The sequence below is a fragment of the Nothoprocta perdicaria genome, unplaced genomic scaffold, assembly GCF_003342845.1.
Source record: "Nothoprocta perdicaria isolate Ctin4 unplaced genomic scaffold, notPer1 scaffold_29, whole genome shotgun sequence".
Lineage (NCBI taxonomy): Eukaryota > Metazoa > Chordata > Aves > Tinamiformes > Tinamidae > Nothoprocta > Nothoprocta perdicaria.
The window spans coordinates 578909-598713 of NW_020455521.1; the positions used below are offsets into that span (position 1 = coordinate 578909).

At 35.7% G+C, this 19805-nt stretch overlaps 1 protein-coding gene across 2 annotated transcripts in view; it reads right to left on the reverse strand.

Moving 5' to 3' along the window:
* Window positions 1–19805, reverse strand: part of TLL1 (tolloid like 1) — a 115900-nt gene that overhangs the window by 30769 nt on the left and 65326 nt on the right. For both annotated transcript variants that reach the window (XM_026041670.1, XM_026041671.1), the window contains exons 7-11: window positions 16398–16576; window positions 15391–15496; window positions 12517–12641; window positions 6965–7080; window positions 1229–1331 (exon numbers count right to left, since the gene is read on the reverse strand). In XM_026041670.1, coding sequence (XP_025897455.1) covers window positions 1229–1331; window positions 6965–7080; window positions 12517–12641; window positions 15391–15496; window positions 16398–16576 — 629 coding nt within the window. The remainder of the gene's footprint in view (window positions 1–1228; window positions 1332–6964; window positions 7081–12516; window positions 12642–15390; window positions 15497–16397; window positions 16577–19805) is intronic.

A 19805-nucleotide genomic window follows, 5' to 3' on the forward strand; every position in this document is an offset into this window, starting at 1 on the left:
AGGAAGGAAGGAACTCCAAACCTATCCCTCTGTATCCACTTCCCATTGTTTGTTGTTGTTGATTTTTAATTGCAGTAGTGAAAATGCTAACAAATAGTTTTAGCCTTCATTCTAAAAAATAAACAAACGAAAAACTAACCAAGTTGGAGCGTCTCCTGTTTCCTGTCGTCTGAAATACCCAGTTTCAATCACAGCAGATCACAGAATGACAAGCAGCTCCTGGATTAGACTAATGCTATTCATTTTGAGCCCATAGAGCTAAAAGTCCCAATTTTGAGGAAGGGAAAAGTTAATCATCTTTAGCATTGTTTAAACAAAAATTTTGKTTTTTTGAGGACGTATTCACCCAAAAAAGACGTACAGTCTGTAAGTTACAGGTGGTAGTGTACACAGACATCACTTGCAGAATATGGGATGCACTTATGCAAACTTTTTTTACAAACACACAAAAAACATATACAGAAATATTTTTAAAAATTATATCTGTGGGTGTCTTATCCTTTAGAATAATTCTTCTGGACTTTATTAGCTTGATTATTAAAATCCAAAAATGTAGCACTTGAGACTTTAGCTTAAAAACAACTATGAAAAAGTCAGTGTTATTTTAGTGTACATAGCTCACAAATTGTAGCTAGAATTAACCAATGACCTTTTTTTCCTTCAATAATAAAGTATAAAGCAGGTGCAGAAACAGTACACTAAGGTCTAATAACAGTGATATGATGACATCTGAAATCTCCTCATCTAGGCCCTGAATAAAGAATGGCTGCAGTTTTCTATATGATTTACCACACTAAAATTTATTTCACTATTGCTATCCACATCTTCATATAAAGCATAAAGGCTTTCCTCTTCTCTCACAATTAAATAAGTATAGAAAGAAAACTAGTAAGCTCTAGAGTGGGTGCTCTCACTCCCTGGGCATCATGTCATACATTCTACAAATTTCTTCATATAGATTTGTCTGTATATTATGTTCACATTTCTATGAAAAATACGGTGGCAATTTCCTATTTTAATACTCATAAGGGAAAAAAAAGTTGAACGTTTAGTAGTTTCCATCTTTCCCTACATAAAGTTGAATACCAGTTGGTTGAAATGAAATTAAGTCCTATTTATGTGAGGCTATTTAAGGTTTTCTCCTAACTTTGTTCTGTTGCATCTTGTGTATCTTTGAACTGTATGAGTATGGTAAGAAGGGAAGGTGCAGCATTCAACAGTTGCATACCAAGAAGAGGTGATTTTCTCCAGTAGCCATCTCTTACTTCGATATAGTCGTACCAACAGAGACTGCTCTTGTAAAGGTCCATCGTGGTGAAGTTTAAAACAATCTGCAAAGAGAAGAGAACAGCATGCTACCTAATTAAATCACCTGCGATGAGCGCTAGAAAATTACCCCAACAACATGCTGCAGAACCAAAAGTGGCCACCTATAAAAGGCCTTAAATGCTTGATTAAATACTCTACAACTATTCTTACAACACGGAAAAAGCTGTATTGCATCGGAATGTTAAAAGTACTTATTTAACCTTACATACTTGAGGAAGCTTTAAGCTGGACAATGTAATTTTAACTGCTTACAGGGCAGTTAATTGAAAAATACTTACATGGGAAGGATGATAATAGTAAAATAATTATCTAATATATTTAAGCATGGTATTCAGTAATTCTCCTGTCAATTTCTCTTCCGTCCCATTCTGTAACCATCAACCACTGACAGCTATACATTTTTTTTTTTTTTGCTTATTTGTTTTGGTTTGTGTTTCTCTATTACTGCTGTAGGATATTTTACTTTCAGACAAGTAATACAGTGACAATATATACGGACAGTGATGCTGAAAGGAACTCCATTAAAAAGGCACTCCACAGTCCCTTTCCATGCAGAAGCTTAATGTAAGAAAGCAAGTTTTTAATATAGAAATCCCAGTTCTGGGYGTTTCTTGAAGTTTTGAACTTAGATTCCCAGTTTTACTGAGTGCATTGATAAATAGACATATTTTCAATACATAACATTAGGACTTCTGTAGACTATTACATAACACCACTTTATTTTAGAAATACCAATAATAAACTGCCATAAACTTTTTCTCACATAGGACAAGGACTGAGCTTAGATCAGKTGGATCCCAACAGGCTTGGAAAGTCTTAGCATTATGCTCTGCAGTTTGAGGGATGAGTCAAAATAAGAAGATTAATTCACATTTTGTATTATAAAATAATTTCCATTTCAYATCCTTTCAATGGATTTAAGCATATTTGGAAAGAGAAAGCATCTTCCTCCAAATCAGTTCCTAAATTTTTTCCTAAATTTTGAACATGGCCTAAATTTTGAACATGGTGTGGTTTGTTTGTTTGTTTGTTTTTGTTTTTTTTCTTCTTCTACTTAAGCTTTTGTCTTAGGAACTCACCCTCTGAAGCAACTGAGGGCCAGTTAGAAGGATAGGAATTTATCCAGTTGCAACAAGAAATTAAAAGATCAAAGCAATGGGCCAGTCAGATGGGATTCATTTACTTTCATGYCTTCTGGCACCATATTTCTCTCTGAAGAAAACATAGTAACATACTATCAAACCAGAAAGGCAGAATTTTTTCAGGCTACTCTGTTTAAAAGATAAAAGTAGCTATAGAGGAACTTAATTTAAACATAAAGATCAGTGGTTTGGCCATCTATGTGTGGACAATGCAGTGTCACCCCAAGGCTCTTTCCCAAAAACGTGTAAAATGGAGACAACCCTTTGTAACTAAAAACTAAATGTCTTAACATTAGGCTAGCAAAGCATTAGTTGTTGTTTTCACTTACTTTTCTCAGAAGAAATGCATGTTAGTGCATACATACAAGCAGCTATTCTCAAACATCTTTTTGATAAGTAAAAATGAGAAATTAGTTTATTTAATCTTAAAATCATTCTCATCTACTCCTGTTGCTAAGTGCTGACAAGCCATTGATGTTTATGTGAAAAATCCAGCTCATCGATAATTCTATCAGTTTTCTCCTTTACTTCTCAAAGTAGAGAACTTTCTCTACTTTTACTTCTCAAAGAAAACAGAAAACATCTGTAAGGTACCCTATAAAGCCCAACAGGCAGCAGTCCTTTACAGTAAGGCACATTATGCTGGCAGCCACATCCTTGTGGGATGAAGGTATGGGACAGGAAGCACACCAAGGACTGTCAGGACGGTACTAAATAAAAGGTTACCTGTTCTAATGCTCGAGTTAGGCCAAATATTTAAACCCACAAGCTGCTACTGCATTCAAGAAAACAGCAAAAGGGTTGCTCAGACTGCAGTCTATCTCTAGCACTATGTTCTCTGTGGAAGCACCTTTGGAAGCAAGCAGTTCTGGAACACTTGCACTTTGGGAGATACAGATCATCTCTCCAGCTTYGGGCCTCTTCCTATGATTATTTTAGGGCCACAACAGGAGGCAATAATTTAATCTCAGATCCATATGCAAGAAACATACRTTTTTATGTTTCATGCTTTGGAAATTCCACAATATTTAGGTAACATCTACTCATGTCCAATAACTGGTACTCTGAAAAATTAAGTCCTGCAATGACGAATAGTCAACAAATTATATTGCATGCTTCCCTTCTGAGCTCAAAGAACAAAATGGACTAATCTGAAATTAGACACAATGCTGTGGTAATCCCTTCTCTTTCTTGCAGTAGAAAATATATGAGAAATAAATAGATTTCTTTTTCAAAATGCACATGCTTTTGTATAATTTACAGCTAATATTTATATTATCTTAAGCTATTTTTCAACATGCATATTAGAGGTCTCTTTCCAGCCTAGCCACAAGTTTCCCATTTCTTTTAAGACTCAGCTGAAACATCAGAATCTTCTGTTTTATGTTTGGAAAGCTGCCTTTTTCAAAATCCTAGTCACCACAATAGAGTTGGAAAAAGCTGGTTGTACTTCAGTGTGATCTTGTCATTGCCCCAAAGTGCTGATATCTAAATGGAAGTCATTAAAATTTAACAAGTCTCCTCCATGGCCCCTGCCTTTGAAACTATATGAAATAACCTTCACAGCTTTCTTCTGACTCTGGTGTGCCAAGATATTTGATGATACAGCAGTTCCTTGACTTTGACTGGAATTCATGAGCTGGCTGCACAAAGACAAGATCCACCCCCTATCACAGCATGATTTCTGCTSAGGAACCCAGCAAGAACAAATATATTTAAGACTCTTTTGCAATTTGGCAACGTATTAAATAGAGCTATAGACCAGGCAGAGCAAGAGTTCAAGGGGACGGGATGGCTGAAAGGCTTCCTACGAAAAACAATCAATGGGTGTTTGTCAGCACAATTAGGAAATTATTGWTCACCCAGATTCAGTTGTGCCACTGCAGCAGAGAAAATAAACTGTATCTCCCACTGCCTAGGATAAGAATGCACAAAATGCATAGCAAAGCTCAGGCAATACTAACTACATTTTCCCTAAGTTACTTTTTTCCCCTTATATCAACCAAGCCTTCATCTGTCCTATTTAAGCATTCATGTAAAAAAGTTATGAAAAAAAGAGAAAATAATGTAACCTATTCAAAAGGCAAAATGAAAAAAAAAAAAAACCACTGGCACATTTGCAACTCCTTGTGCCAGCAAAACTCCCCACACATCAGGAGGAGGGATCTGCCCTGGCAGAGGGCATACAGTGCTACTGACACCAGCCCCCTATTTCTCTGTATAGATACACTGTGTACAGCTATTTACCATCTGGTCYTAAATCTGCAGTGAAAGTAAAAGGTGAATGAACTGCCTTGTTTGAGCAGCAAGGATGCACATATTTTAGGCAATTTATGATCCCTATCAATAAATGATGGCTGCAGCCACTATGTGCTGCTGCAGTCCTGGCCTTCACTGCATTTCCTCCCGAAGTTCACAAGTGTCTGTACTTGCAAAAAGTACCTTGGATAGAATAAAAGCCCTTCAAATTTTGCTCACACAGTATCACGTGAGATCTTCACAAGAAGCAAGACCTAGACAATCTGGACTGATGCCTGTTCAGTATATTTTTTTGGAGCTAAAATGTTCACTGAAGTTTCAGAACACAACATGATGTACTTGTACATACTAACCCCACATGACATTTCTGAGATCTACCAGTATCCAAACAGCCAACAAATGACTAAAAAAAGAGTAAAATTAAAACCATCTTGACTGTCCCTTTATGAAGTGGATATGTTATCGTCATTCACTGAGCGAACTTGGAATCAGGCATAATATCTGTGTATAATGTATAGGGTACATGCATCTGTTAACACTTAGACCTTATTCCTGCTGTCTCCTGTTCACATCAAGCAGCTGCTGCAAATAGGATACTCTGTCTCAAGTAGGACAATATCCCGTGGATATAGTATTTATATTTAATCATTTCTTTCTGAATTCTGAGGAGACAGAGGAGGTCAGAACAGTCCCCTACAGAAATCACATAACAAGTCACATTAAATTTAGAAAAATGTGTCCAGTCTTTCTCCCAATATTTTGAATGGTAGAATGGGAGTTGATTTTCTTAAATTATTGACTTCAGGGCAGGACTTTTTCCCTAAGCTTCTGTACAGTGCCCTGTACAATTGGGCTCCAGGGGTGGTTACCATCTCAGGACATTACAACAGGATTATAAATACATTATAGCGAGACTAAAGCCAACAGATACTCCTACAGAAACTATGCTATGAATTATTAAACACAATAATTTTACAGTTTTAATAGCAATATTGTTCTCAAAAACCTATTAACAATCATACATGAGTGCTACACTTCCATTTTAACTTAGACATAGACAGAAATTTAAACCATTTTTGTYGTTATCATAGCACTATCTAAGAAGCAAAACAGGCAGTGGGGATACAATTACCTAACTAGGTTAATTTGCCTCTTTTGTGCAAACCTCCTTTTACTCATCTGTTTTCATTTGCTRTTGCCTGCCAACCTGCAAGAGCCACGCACATCCTCTGAGCACCAAGTATGTTTATTTTTCCTCCTGTTTCTTGCTCCTGCCAACAGGAGGGCCAGCACTCTCCAAAGGACTCTGCTTTTATCCCTAACGGTGGCAACTGCTCTTACAGCTCCTCAAGAGCTATTAGCATATCCCAAACAAATATTCTTAGTGTCTACCAGGCCCCTGAACTGAAAGAAACAAGGAATAAACAGTGATCAAGAGAAAACCAAGTCCAATATAGACAGAGAAAACACTGACAAAATTAACAGAAATAAATGTCTGTTGGCAAGTGCTGAGTTTTCTTCTTTGGACTCTATGATGTTGAGGGTGGTGTGAGGTTCTCCATTTCAGTCTTTAAGCTCTTTTTTATTTTGACTGCTTAATGTTGCCCACTGCTGCTTGTAAAGAAATTATTTTTCCTTCATATTTTGTGTCAAGTGATAGCTGCATCCATCCTTATTTACTTTGAGRTAGGTTAATATTTGAACCTAATTTAAATAGGTATTTTAAATAGTAATTTAAAACAAGGCACTGCCCAAAGAACACTTAAAACGATGCTCTCTTTTCCCTACTGTGTACTGTGTTAGTCAATACAATCTTATTGAGCATATTAAGAATTTCTCTCTGCAGACCACATGTCCCAGCTCAGTTACTGAGCTTCAGGCCCCTCCTGCAGAGACTGTCCAGGTAAAGGGGGATCTTACACCTTTTTGCTGACCTGCCAGCTGAACTGGATTCCACTTCAAAGGCATTTCATGATACGAACATGTAACAGATGGAAATAATGCCTTCTTTTCACCTGGACAGCCACCAATGGTCAAGATATTGAGGTTCAAATACCAGAGGCCAATGTCAAGTCAATGACACAAAGTTCACAGTGTCATTCAAGAGACTGTTTTCTGGCAAATATCATTTTAAATTACTACTGAAGCTTTAAAAACAAAGTTAAATGAAAAGCCAAATGAAAACATATTTTAMAAGTACTATCTATGATTATCTGAGAGAATGTTAAAAATACCTTTTCCCCTGGGGTCACGGAGATTCGCCATATGCAGTGTGTGTAGGAAGGGTAACCGTTTGGAAATCCTGGAGAGGAAAAGTTGCCCGTAGATTCCTGCAGTGTTTCTCCACAGGCTGAAAGAAACAAAATACAGTAAAAATATAAAATTGAATGTGCCTAAATAGAGAAAAATGCCTCTTTCCAATGTCTATTTAGAATGCCCTTAACTCACTGCAGATGCAGAATGAAAAACAGACTAGCTTTTTATGATTTATTCAAAATAATGAGTTTAAGCCAGTATGACATTCATTCCGTTTTACACAGGATGTTTTTATTACATGAACAGTTTCACTTGTGTGCTATCTGCTGACATAACCAGAATTACAGCAGTCTTAAAAATGTCATTGCTGTCAATCAGTTGGAAAATTATACACACAATTTTATTTTGGAGGAAAAGGAAAAAAAAAGATAAGGTCACACCCCTAGTTACAGCCTGTAAGAACTGAAACAAAACCAAAACAAAAACTAGCACAGAATGATTGGCACAGCACCATAATTTTGTCAGCAGGTTCCTTTAATATAGCACATTGCACACATAAGGAACTGATCTGACCCAGTGTCACCCATTTATATTGGTATAGAAACTTAAATCCTATATTCAACAGAACCTCATTCAACTGTGATTTGTAGAGATATCAGTAGTAAAGCAAAGTAAATGTAAAGTCTAAAATACCAAATGGTTTGGTATTCTTTATTACTGAAGCTTTTATTACCCATATCTCACCTGTCAGTCATGCTACTAGCTGCTGGCTGACTGATTAATAATAATTCACACTAAATACAACATTGGAAGCTCCTGCTATTCTTCACCATTAAAGCAGATTCTAGAAGGGTGTTGCACCTCAGACAGTCATCTTTTTGACCTTCAATCAAATGGTTCCACCTGCTGATTTTGCAGGTGTGATATGAGAGATTTGAATTTGAGAATATTATTCTTTGAGTGACAGTGTAATCAGATCTGCAGTACTTTCAAATTACAGAGCTACCACTGCCAGCAGGTGAACCATTGTATCCTCAAAATCTCAATGAATTATAAATGACCTGGAAAATCTTTAAACAAAAGGAGACAAAGGAAGAGACTGTTTATGACAAAAGATAGACAATACAGCTGTAAAGGCTGTCTTGTTAAAATAAGTCTAATATGTAATATGACAGCTATATGGTAATATCAGGCATGAGCTGTGTTCCAGGCATTAGAAATGATCTCTAACATTGAAACGGTTATTGTGGTGAAGAGAGAGGGGAGCATCCCAAAAAATTTTCACAGCCAAAGTAACAGGTCACTCTGTCCTTTAGAAATGAAACAACAGAAAACCCTTTTTCTTCCTTTATTAAAAAGCTATATTTAAAAAAATGTAGGCAATCACAGCAATGACACATACACAAAAGCTGTTCAGTGCTAAATAATTGTTTCTGTACAAACCACTTTCAGTGAAAACGCTATATCCATAGCTAACCATGATTTATTCTAAACCCAGCAATGAATAAAACTTCAATAGACTGCAGAGTACTACAGTGGATTCCCCCGGTCAGCCCCCAGGGCTGACTATCAAGCTCTACCATAGTTTACAACACAGATGTAAGTAAAGAATCCAAAGGAAGCCCAAGAGTAGAATACTACTCTACAGGGGTAGAGTAAGGAAAAACCAGAAGAGGAGAAACTTTGCCGGCATTGTCTGAAGAATTTAGGAKATTCGTGAGCACCCAAGTATGCTGCTCACCAATTTTAGAGACCTCTCTTGCTGTTCTCCAACAGGACAACATTGCATCCATGTAGTCTCACAGGGGGTCGAAATATTGTTCCAGCCTTAGTGCTGCTTCTCTCTGCTCTAAATAACTATATTAGCTACATTTTTGCAACWAAGCTCCCTTCAGCAGATGACAAATGCACATGGCCATGCAATGCTGTCTGCCTCATCTTTCCTGCTCACAAGGCATTTCTTTCAGTRAAATGTCGCTTTGACTCACAAAAATTCATTATATACAGGAACAAAGTCATAAAAAGTGATTTGTGGAAAGCAAACAAACATACAGCTGGGTCATAAGAGAAGTTTGCTCAAATGCAGCCCGGCAAGAAGCAAAAGGGAAGGCAGACTCTCATATAGCTAGCCCTGACTATTAAAACCACAAATCACCCCATCATAGAAGTAGGCTAACAGACAGTTTAAGAGTAATAGCTTTATAGTTTGAAAACATTTGAGCATTTTTCTGTCTTTCATGTAATGCTGGATTATTTTCTCCACAGAGAACGTTCCATGCCGCACATATAGAAGTTGTATGCAGTCACAAATCTGTCGAYAGTAACAAGTACAGAACATTTTCTAGGAATTTAAGAAAAAAGCTATATAGCTCTACAGCATAAAACTGACTACAATTTTAACTGAAAAATACACTAAAGTCTCCCCAGCTCCACCCAAAAGGCAGCAATCTACTGCCTGCTTTACACCATGAGAAGTCCAGACTTCTGAGAAGWCTTTGATTTTAAATCAATTCCTAAATAGAACTATAATGGCAGACCTAAGTTATTTTTAGGAATCACACCAAAAGAAAAGGACCTTTCTTCATCTTGTTATGTAGAATGAAAATCCTTATAATATAACCCGGCTTGAAGATCAAAATATGCTCTCAAATGCCAAAATGAAATCCAAAATCTGGTTCATAGAGGAAGGATCCTCATTTTATCTGCTTTTTTTTCTCTTTACTTAGTGGTATAATAATGTCATTCAGTATTAAAATGTAWCAAATCCCTAACAGTGGCTATGCTTTCCATTGATTTAAAAAAAAATAGAAAAAAATAAAATTGCTATTTATAAAATCCTGGCACTTACTCCACTGATAAGAGATTGGTTCTCCAATCTCTATTTCACYTTATTCAAATTATTTCTTGATCACTGAGCCCCTTTCTGAATAACAATCCAAATAGTCTGAAGAGAAAATGAAATCTGTGAGACAGACTTGCATTAATCAACCATATTCTCCAGGAGCCCTAAGCTCAGATTCATGTTTATGCACCTCAAAAAAATGCAGCAGACTTATTGAACCAATAACTGTCCGCAGGAATCACTAAAATGTAAAACACTAAAGAAATGTGTGCAACACTATAAAAATCTTAATCAAGTGCCCAAAGAAAGGGTGCATTTCTCAAAAATGCTAATTCACTTAAGCTGCTATTTTATGTATTTGAATTGTATTAAATTTAAGGTATAAAATCAACACAAGAGGCAGTRCAATTATTATTATTGCTTGTAACATTCACTGCAAGCATAGCAATCTTTTATTCAAAGTCAGAAATAGAGCACACCTAAAAACAGCACTGCATAAGTAATCTTGTTGCTTGAAATACTACAAAGATCACATGATTGTTTTTAAATAAAATCAAATGCTCAGTTTCTCAATTTTTCACCCTACTAGCTGCTTAAAATTTACTGGATCACAAACCATGTGCAACTGAGAGTTTTTAGATGCTTATTTTTAAGGCTTCATCACATGTTAAGCAATGATGCAGCTCCCACCGAAAAGATTAACTAAAAAGTGGCATGTTAGATAGAATGGTATTTGATATTCATTGCCAAACCTTCAGTCTAATCCTCACAAACTCACTTTTTTACACTGGGAWGGCTCACATACATAAGCACAAAACCCTGCATTTTTTATAGCAAAGTCTGCTGAAATGTAGCATCAAAAAAGGAGAATGATCTGCAAACACTGTGTGTACTTTTTATCTCTCTGAGGTATGCAGTAGTGTCAGTGCTGTAAAAAATAGCTGTTATTTTCACAGTGCACCCTACTGCAGAACAACTGTGGCTTTACAATACAGTGAAACTAACTTTCAACGCGACTTTCATAGCATTGGAAGAAATGATCACTCATTTATATCTTTTTATGAGTTCTATAAAAAGGTTATTTTCTCCAAACAATCATTTTAACATTAGCTCAAGAACATTATATCCTTCTCGGATGACTGAAAGCATATGTTRAGAGTGTTGCCTACACACTCAGCAGCCTAACCTGCCATTATTTTTTTTTCTTAAAATCAATGAGATCACAAGATTCTAACGATGCTGTTTTGATTCTTATAGGCTATTTTTGCTTTCAAAATTTGTCTTTTATGAAAAAAATATACATGTAATTTCTCCATGCTTAAGAAATGGTTGTTTTCTGTACACTCTCGTTAGAAATAATGCTGCCAGCAAGAATGCAATTTTAAAAGTACTTTCTATATCAAAAGAATAGAACAAAAATTGTTCCTAAAGGAATAGCTGTTAAAGAATATATTTTTTCGTGGTTTCTTCTCTGGTAGGCCCAGGAACTCTATACTTGTTCTATACATAAAGAAGGCCAGGATTCTATGTACCTACAGAGCAAAGTTAAAGCACATTTCAGATGTACRTAGTACATCAAATGCATATCAGGTTCTCCAGATCTTCAGTTGATCCCACTGATGCTGATACGAATCTGAAGCAGTTCCATCACCCCKGTCCTGATCCCTCTTTTTAGTCCTACTATATTGATAAGGTAATAAAAAGGAGCCATATTTCTGGTTTAAAATAGTCACTGAGATCTCATAAATTTGTATGAGGAGCAGGAGAGCTGTAAAACCTGTGTGACAGAGAACTGGTGCATCTACCCTTTTATAAGGGCCTTTCTGGCATATTCTGGCTGATATGTAGCACTTTTGAACAGCTTCAGTTCGCACCAAAGGTTAAAATCGGTCTCAGCTATAACTAGAGCAAGGAAATTAAAATAATCTTTTAAGAYTACCACCCTGCTGTCAGCATGTGGAGAAGGACTTGCTCTTGAGGGTAACTCTGGGTTAATCSAGACATGCTTCACCTGTCTCTAGTGCAAGACCATAACTGTACCTCAAAATTAATTTGAAGTAAAATGTTTGCATGCATTTGAAGTTGTATCACGCTATGATTAGGCAGAAGACATTCAATTATCAAATGTAACTGTTATATCCATGTGAATTCTGTAAGACGATCTAGCTAGTTCATCATAAACATCCCTGACAACTTTGTTGTCCTGACTTAAAATTCCTCAGATTTTGAAGAGTCCTGTTCAGGGTCAGTGACAGTAATTGAATTTGCTTCTTCCACACTGCACTCCCCTCAAATTCAAATCAAAATGGACATGAGTGCTGAAGTATATTAAAAACAACTCTTTCATCTAACTAGACAGCTCAAGTTTTACTGCAAATATGCAAACCAAAAACAACATTAAAGATCATGTTTCTTCTAATTGAACAGCTAAGGAAAACAAAGACTTAAATGTCATGAAGTTAAAGGCCCTTTCAAGTAGTTTATCTATTCTTACAGTGCTTTCCATTCCAGAAACATTACCTACAAGATTTTTTTAAATGATTCAGTATTTGAACTGCCTATGTCCATTGGCAATATGGAAGCAGACCACCGAGGAGCTGACTCMGAAAAATTATCTTTTTTCTTGAACAACAAAGTCAAACAGTTGCTACGTGTGTGTTTTTTGATTGTTTGTTTGTGGTGCAATACCTGGACATCTATACAGCTTTCTTGCCTGTGCAATATCTCCTTTACTTAGGCGAGTACGTTGGCCAATGGCAGGTCGTATACCATTATCATCACGGGAAGGGAGAATGGTATCCAGAAACATGCCCCTAAAAAAAATAAAAATAAAAAATAGACCCCAAAAAACCTATCAGTTTTCTGTCATAAAACTGTCCAAGTTTTATGAATGTATAATAACTTTTTTAAAATTAGAATTCACATTTGACTTAAGAAAAAGGGTAAAATGCAGAACTTTAAATACAGAAAACAAATCAATGTAATTTTGCAGGCTGGAGAACTTTACATAGTATTACCCCAAAAGAGTCTTCCTCCGATATATCTGTCAACATATCAACTCTTTTATTTTTATCAGACAACTGCAGCCAAATCTCTTATTATAATTTCGATTACACTAGSAAAAGGCACTGCTGCAGCTCAGTTCTTGCTTCATTGAAAAAAGGATCTAAAAATTTATATAAAAATGAACATTTAAATAATATCATGACATTTTTGATGACAATTTTCTTGTTTCTAGCAAATTTTGAAGGAATATAAAAGCCTGACTTGCATGTGTGAAAGCAGGTTAATCCAACTATATTTGCTAACCCTCTGAATTCATCCAATGTTATTGGACATTCTACGTTTCTATATTGTTTGTAGAAATATTTTAAAAATAAAATATTTTTTTCATGACTTATAACAGATCTAACTATTTTAGCCAAAGCTTCTTTTGAAAAATAAATGTCAACTTGTCCATCTCCATTTGCTTTGCAACAGTACATTATGCATCAACTTATCACATGCAAGTCCAGTAACATTTATTCTAAATTACTATCTGTAATAACCTTTCTCCAAATGTATATTTTTAGTCAAAATTTCTATAATTTGAAGTGTATTTAACATATATTGATAGTTTTCAATTTAATTTTAGAAGRACCCTTCTAAATAAAGTGTTCTAAATAGCATTCTACAGAACCCTTGAAAACCAATAGAAGACCAGTTCATAAATGAATGCAGTTCTATGTTCTAGAAATATTTAATTTTATATTAAATTCTATTATGGCTTRCATTGAAGTCCTTATAGAAATAATTCTTTTTGCAAAAATAATTCACCTTAAGATGTTCCCCTAACTTAAATAGAAAAGTAAACTATAGCAACTTTTACTTTCTAGAGACAAGGCATATTGGTGTTTCAAAAAAGGAATTGCATCAAGTAAAGCATMATTTTTTTTCCACTAATTTTTGGTATAACTTAAAACTGATGCTATTTATATTTCGGAAAATGTGAAACCAATCATGTCTTAAATCTTTTAGCACCATTCTGGTATGTCCTTTAATAAGGGAACAATTTGTAACAGTTTTAATACAGCATGAATAACATTATTATGCGTGACTCGAACTTTATGATGTTTTGTGATTTCTATTGCTTACCCTGGTGAGCAAAGTCTAACAACTAACAGCTGGCAATATTCCACACTGAACCTGACTCATGCTCTCAAGATAAATCAGTGCAAATCAATACGTGATCTCCAGAGATTGCTGGTTGTTCATAAACAGTATAAAGCAGCAACCTCTCATACCCTGGGGCATGATATGCCTACTCGTGGCACTATCAGTTTTTGCCAGCTTGGAAAGTGGTGAGATCAGGGCTCTTCTAAATACGAATAATTCTGTTGTCATTGCTCTAGGAGTCTGGGAGGTTCCAGCTTGTTATGTGACTAACATCTGTGTCATRGGGCTCACTCCTATGCTCTTCCAATGGTGAATTATTTTTGGTAGGATTTAATTTTTCTAATAGTAATGATTTATATTAGAGAGAAAAAGCTTAAATAATAAGTCTTCTAAAAAAGTCTGTCAAGACTTCTGCTGCTTCGTAGTTTATTTCAGTCTCATGCTTTCCACAGAAATTGTATTTTATGTCCATACTTGCTTTACAATGCATGACTTCCATCACCTTATTTACATTTTTGCCTTAAAAACATAAAGTCAGACAGAAGCTAAGCACATCACTTTCCAGACAAACTATTTTTTAAATAGGTTTTTAAATTTAAATTACTCTGGTGATATTTTTATAGCATAATTAGCTGCACTGCAACTTGGTATGAAATATAATAGGTGCACTGTGTGAGGGACTCCTGCTGTTCAGCGTAGGGCTTGCCTAGGGAAGCAGCTGGTTGTACAACTCCCCATATCTTTTCAAAAAGTTTCAGAGCAAGCCATGGGTTGGCTGATAAGGAGCTGAGAATGGTTCAGTTTAAAACAGGACAGAATTAAAACAGCAAAACTCTTTAGTATATGGTTTTGATGAAAGCAACAACCTGCACAAGCAATAGAGAAGAGGCTATGGTTCTAAATGGTTAACTACAGCCCTGTGCAAATGCTGTGTTTRAAGGGCAGACTTTCTTAATAACATAACCTATTCGTAAATCATATTTACTCAAACTTTATGCAAAGTACATTTTTTTCTAAAAGAACAGATCRAATTACACATGAAATGCCTAGTCACTTTTCTCATTCGATTTTTCTAAATTCTGATTTTTGCAGAATATAAAGTATTATGAAATGATATTTCCATATTATCTAGAATTAAAATCTAAAGAGATGAAGTAAAACTTAAAAGGTTACATTGGAACTAAGCACTATAAGGACAAAGTAAGCAGTGTCTTGAAAAAAATGTRCTTAAATTATTCTGTAAGGTCTAACTTAAGCTGTGTTTTGTCTGCTGTAGTAATACTGTGCAGCAAGAGATAATATTTTTAAGATGTCCTGGAGGAGTTAAAATAAAAAGAAAGTATAGCTTTTAGTATTCACAGAGAAGAATAGAATTAAAAGTCAAAAGGTATAACCTGAGACTCCAACCTTGAGAAGGTGTTCCTGGCATAGTGCATAATGCTGTCAAAGTCATATGGTTCCCCAAGGGAGTTCACCTCTCCAGGCTCCATCTTCAAGAAGTTGTACTCCTGACCTATGGGTGATTGATAAGTTAGAGTTGCTGTCATGTCTCTTTTTGTTAAGATCAAAAGCCAAATAGGAAAAAAAAAAATCAAAAAGAAACTAAAATAATCACTCACTGACAATAATAAATCTTAATCATTTGGGAGTAATTGCATGCTTTTATCCACCAGTAGAGCGGAGACATTTTCCAAAACCCACAAACACCGATATTTAGCATTCAGAAAAAAACATTTTTATTCACCAAGTCCATGTGAAGGCCCCATGCCTTACATTATGTCTCACGTAGAATCCACAAAAAGTACAGTCTCCTTCCTTACTCAAGTGGTGGGGGAAATCCATCCCACTGCAAACACTCCAGAAGGCTGTTTAGTGCAGGCTGGATACTATAAGGTCTTTGCTTCAAAGGATACTATCAGAGCCCCCCCTACTCTAACAACTACAGGTAAGACACATATTTAAGAGCCCAACAACCATAATTTAATGAAATAATAGGAGGAATAAAGAAGGATGTTTCATTCATAATTTCAGCCAAAGAAATGCTTTGCCCTAATCTGAGTACTGGAGATTTACTCCAGGTCATACTCACACTGGTATAAAGGAAAAAAAAAAAAAAAAAAAAAAAACCCAACAACAACAACACCCCACATTATCTGCATATAATACAATTAAACAAAAACCAGGTGCATGGGACTCATGACTTCTTAGCCTCATAGGCAGCTAAATGGGTATTTATGCATTACTACTTATCTTATTTCATCTGTTAATCAACTTGAGATTGGTCTCGGTAGCAAGAATGACAGACACAAACAAATGTTCGTTTTAGCTACTGTTATGTAAGGCTTGTTCTTCAAGAAACTCCAGAAAACGAAAGAATACCAAGAAGAAATAGGCAAAGTGTCAGAATCTCTCACCAGGCTGGATGTTTTCTCTAATAATGGTGACATGGTCATCTCGGTCTGGCCGCGTATGTTCATGCCAAAAACCTATCACATGACCCAGTTCATGGACAACTATACCAAATTTATCACAGTTTTTGCCAATAGATATAGCCTGAGGACCATTTCCTCTTCGACCCACATAAGAACAGCACCTGTAATTAAAAACACAAACACAGGTGAAACTTTTCATACATCCCAATATAATTCAGTTCAGGAAATTCAGTTAACACCTGTTGKWKKAMAAMKTTKTMMWMCAACAGCAGAACAATACATCAGACAACATATTCAATCCCACAAACTCTACATCTAGTGTTAGAGCAACTACTTAAAAATTATTATTCATATCTWATGAAAGGCACAAACATAATACTTGACTTTTTTTTAGTTCAAGGCTTCCTACAAGATGCTAGTTATGATCAACAGAAATGTCACAGATAGCCTTGTATTTCAGAACAACAGAGGAACTCGTCTTCACCCAAAGTATCAGTAAAGCTCAAGTCAACTGTGAGGGCCATCTCTTCCCTATATGCAGCACGAATCGTTCCCAGATGGCTGCCTTGCATGTTCAATAGCTGCATTCAGCTGGAATTGCAATAAGTAAACAGAGGCACAGTCTATTTGTGCCATGCTTCTCTTGAAGGTCTTGACATACCTTCACAGACTTGACATCACTCTATTCCGATTTTTGCTTTACTTAGATCTTCGATGTCACCCTACTCATTATTTCTATTTATAAAATTAGAATAGTGCTAGGGCAGATCTTTAAAAGATGCACTGAGCAAAGGCTAGCATAGAGTTGAAAATACCAAAAAAAAAGTATTCAGAATGATATGTAAAATTCTGTGATGTCACTGCACAAACTCTCCTCATTCTGACCTTTTTTTCTGAGTGATATACGATGTTATCAGCAACAACCGTAGTTTTCGTATCAGTAGGCTAAGTTGCTCTACAGATCARTGTACCATTTCTTCTCCCACTCCTATTTTCTTGCAATAGGAACCTTAGTTCCAGAAAGTCAGGTTTCCATGAAAAATAAACAAACTGCCTCAAATAAGACTGCTCTCATATTTCATTCCTGTCGCACTGTGCTTTCACAATTCCAACATCAATTTATGAAACATAGGTGCCTTTTTTATTATTCATATTGTCAGGATTTGAGATGCCTGTTTTTTGGTTAGAAGTCTGCTGATGATGCTAGTAAAGGGGAGAAGGGTAAGTAAAGCAAATCCTAGATAAAGGGAAAACAATTTTAAACTTAATAAGCTGATTCCTGTAACTCCTGCATATCTTAAAAATTTCAAGTCAGCTTTATATTCCCAAGTAAGAGACTACTTTCCTATCTCTCCTCACAATTCTGCAGTCAGGTGGAACACAGTAACACCCTCCACCTCTTTTTTTTTTTTTTTTTTTAATAAGCAGATTTTCTATTGCAACACTTATATAGTAAAATATATTTGGTCCTTAAGGAGGTTGATGCTGGTGTGGAGCATGATCCTATCCATCATCTGCTTCCACAGCAGATTCACAAGAGCAAAGGCAAATTACATTCTACAGATGTCAAGACTTGCTTCTTTCTCCTTTTCAGATTTTCCCTTTCAGAAGTTTTTAAATTGTTTTAGTACTTGGCTGGTGAGTCAGTCTTGGTCGGTCTTTATTAATTTGTCAAATACAGATAGAATTTTAAAATCATCAAATGAGAAGATCAGAGGAATACCACCATGGCAATTTATCTCATAACACCTGTCCTCAGCAAACATCCTCAAAAGGGTACTGCTTTTGCACTGAGAGTTAAAATCAAGGATGGACATGCCCCAAAAGAGATAGTGATGGTTTACAATTATAAGATCACACAATTTACTTTATACAGGATATGTTATTTTAACCGTCTGGAGGGACTGCATCAAAAATTTTGAAACTGCCTTGAAAGCACTGTCAGAAAAATTACTGTTCACATTACAATCATTCCTCATTGTCTCAACTAGTTCTCAAACATTCCTGCCCTCAAAACAAGTTAACATTTCCCTTTCTTTAGGGAGGTACATGGGTAAGCGTGAAGCACCATTCCTTAGGTCCTGGTGCAGAACTGGGCTCCATGCTCCAGCTCTAGTTGTGCAGTGTGTGTTTTTCGCACTTTAGATTAGCTTCTTGAGATACCTTTTAATGATTTCCTGTGCTAGCTGTCTTCAAGGAGGCACATAAAAGCAAGGGTAATCTAGGCACCATGCTACAAAATTCTGTGCCACTCTCAATGTTCTAGATTTATGTGATACTACACTAGCCTGGAGCAAGAGAAACTAAAGAACACCTTCAGATTTCCTCCAGAACATACAAACTGTACCGATACATAATATTTACAATAATTATACTGTACTAATACCTCCATAAGTTCTGATATAAGCAATATTAATGAAAATACTACTGTAAGATGTACCCTAAAAAACATCAAAAGYGACAACAAGCAATAACAGATTGTAGAAATTAAACTAGAATAAAATTTTAAAGTGGCAATCCCATTTTATTTTCACAGTTCCACAGTGGATCTCACCTTTGCACCTGACACGCTAACATGGCTGTACTTAACATATTTTTCAGACTGGATATTTGCAGAATAAATATTTATGTCTACCGTGAATATGCAAACATAATTAAAGCACTACAGATATTTCCAACATCCTTTTTACGTAGGTGTTTATCTCTTACTAGTCACTCAACTATTTGAATATCTTTCTAATGTGCAATAAAAAAAATAGAATGGTTTTTATTCTTACTCATTCAGTCTCAGTTGGAGGAAAAAAATGTTTTAAAAAAAAAGTAGTTTGGATCTGTAAGGAGTTTTTTTATTTTATTTTATTTTATTTTATTTTATTTTATTTTTTTAATACCATGTACAATGTTACTTACTGTCCTACCATGTTAGGTTGGGAAGGCTGGGGCATCATGCTTTGTATTCTGAGCCAAAGTCAGTGAAATTTGCAGTAGCTCTTCATTCTCAGAAAAGTTCATTCATTTAAAAGGCCCTGCAAGGAAATTCTGCCCTTAGTACAGAACTCCCAATTCTTTGTCATAGGCCACTATATATAAGGAATAAAATTGTCAAACACAGTGTTAGGTCCTAGATCTTTTAGAAATCATTGGTCTTTATCCTTGAACACTTTGAGGAASGGGCAAAGATGTAGAATTTGCCTCAGTCTCTACAGGAAACCATAGTAGAAAACACAAAATGTTCAGATGAAAGAATATGCCTTCTGTAAAAATGTTACCATTTCCATGCTGGTTAAACTGAATTAGTGAATTACAGCTCTCTGCCTATGTTAAGGTCATGTACATTACAGGAATTGTGCTACAATGGCCTGGACTTGTGCAAAGACACAAACTGTACTG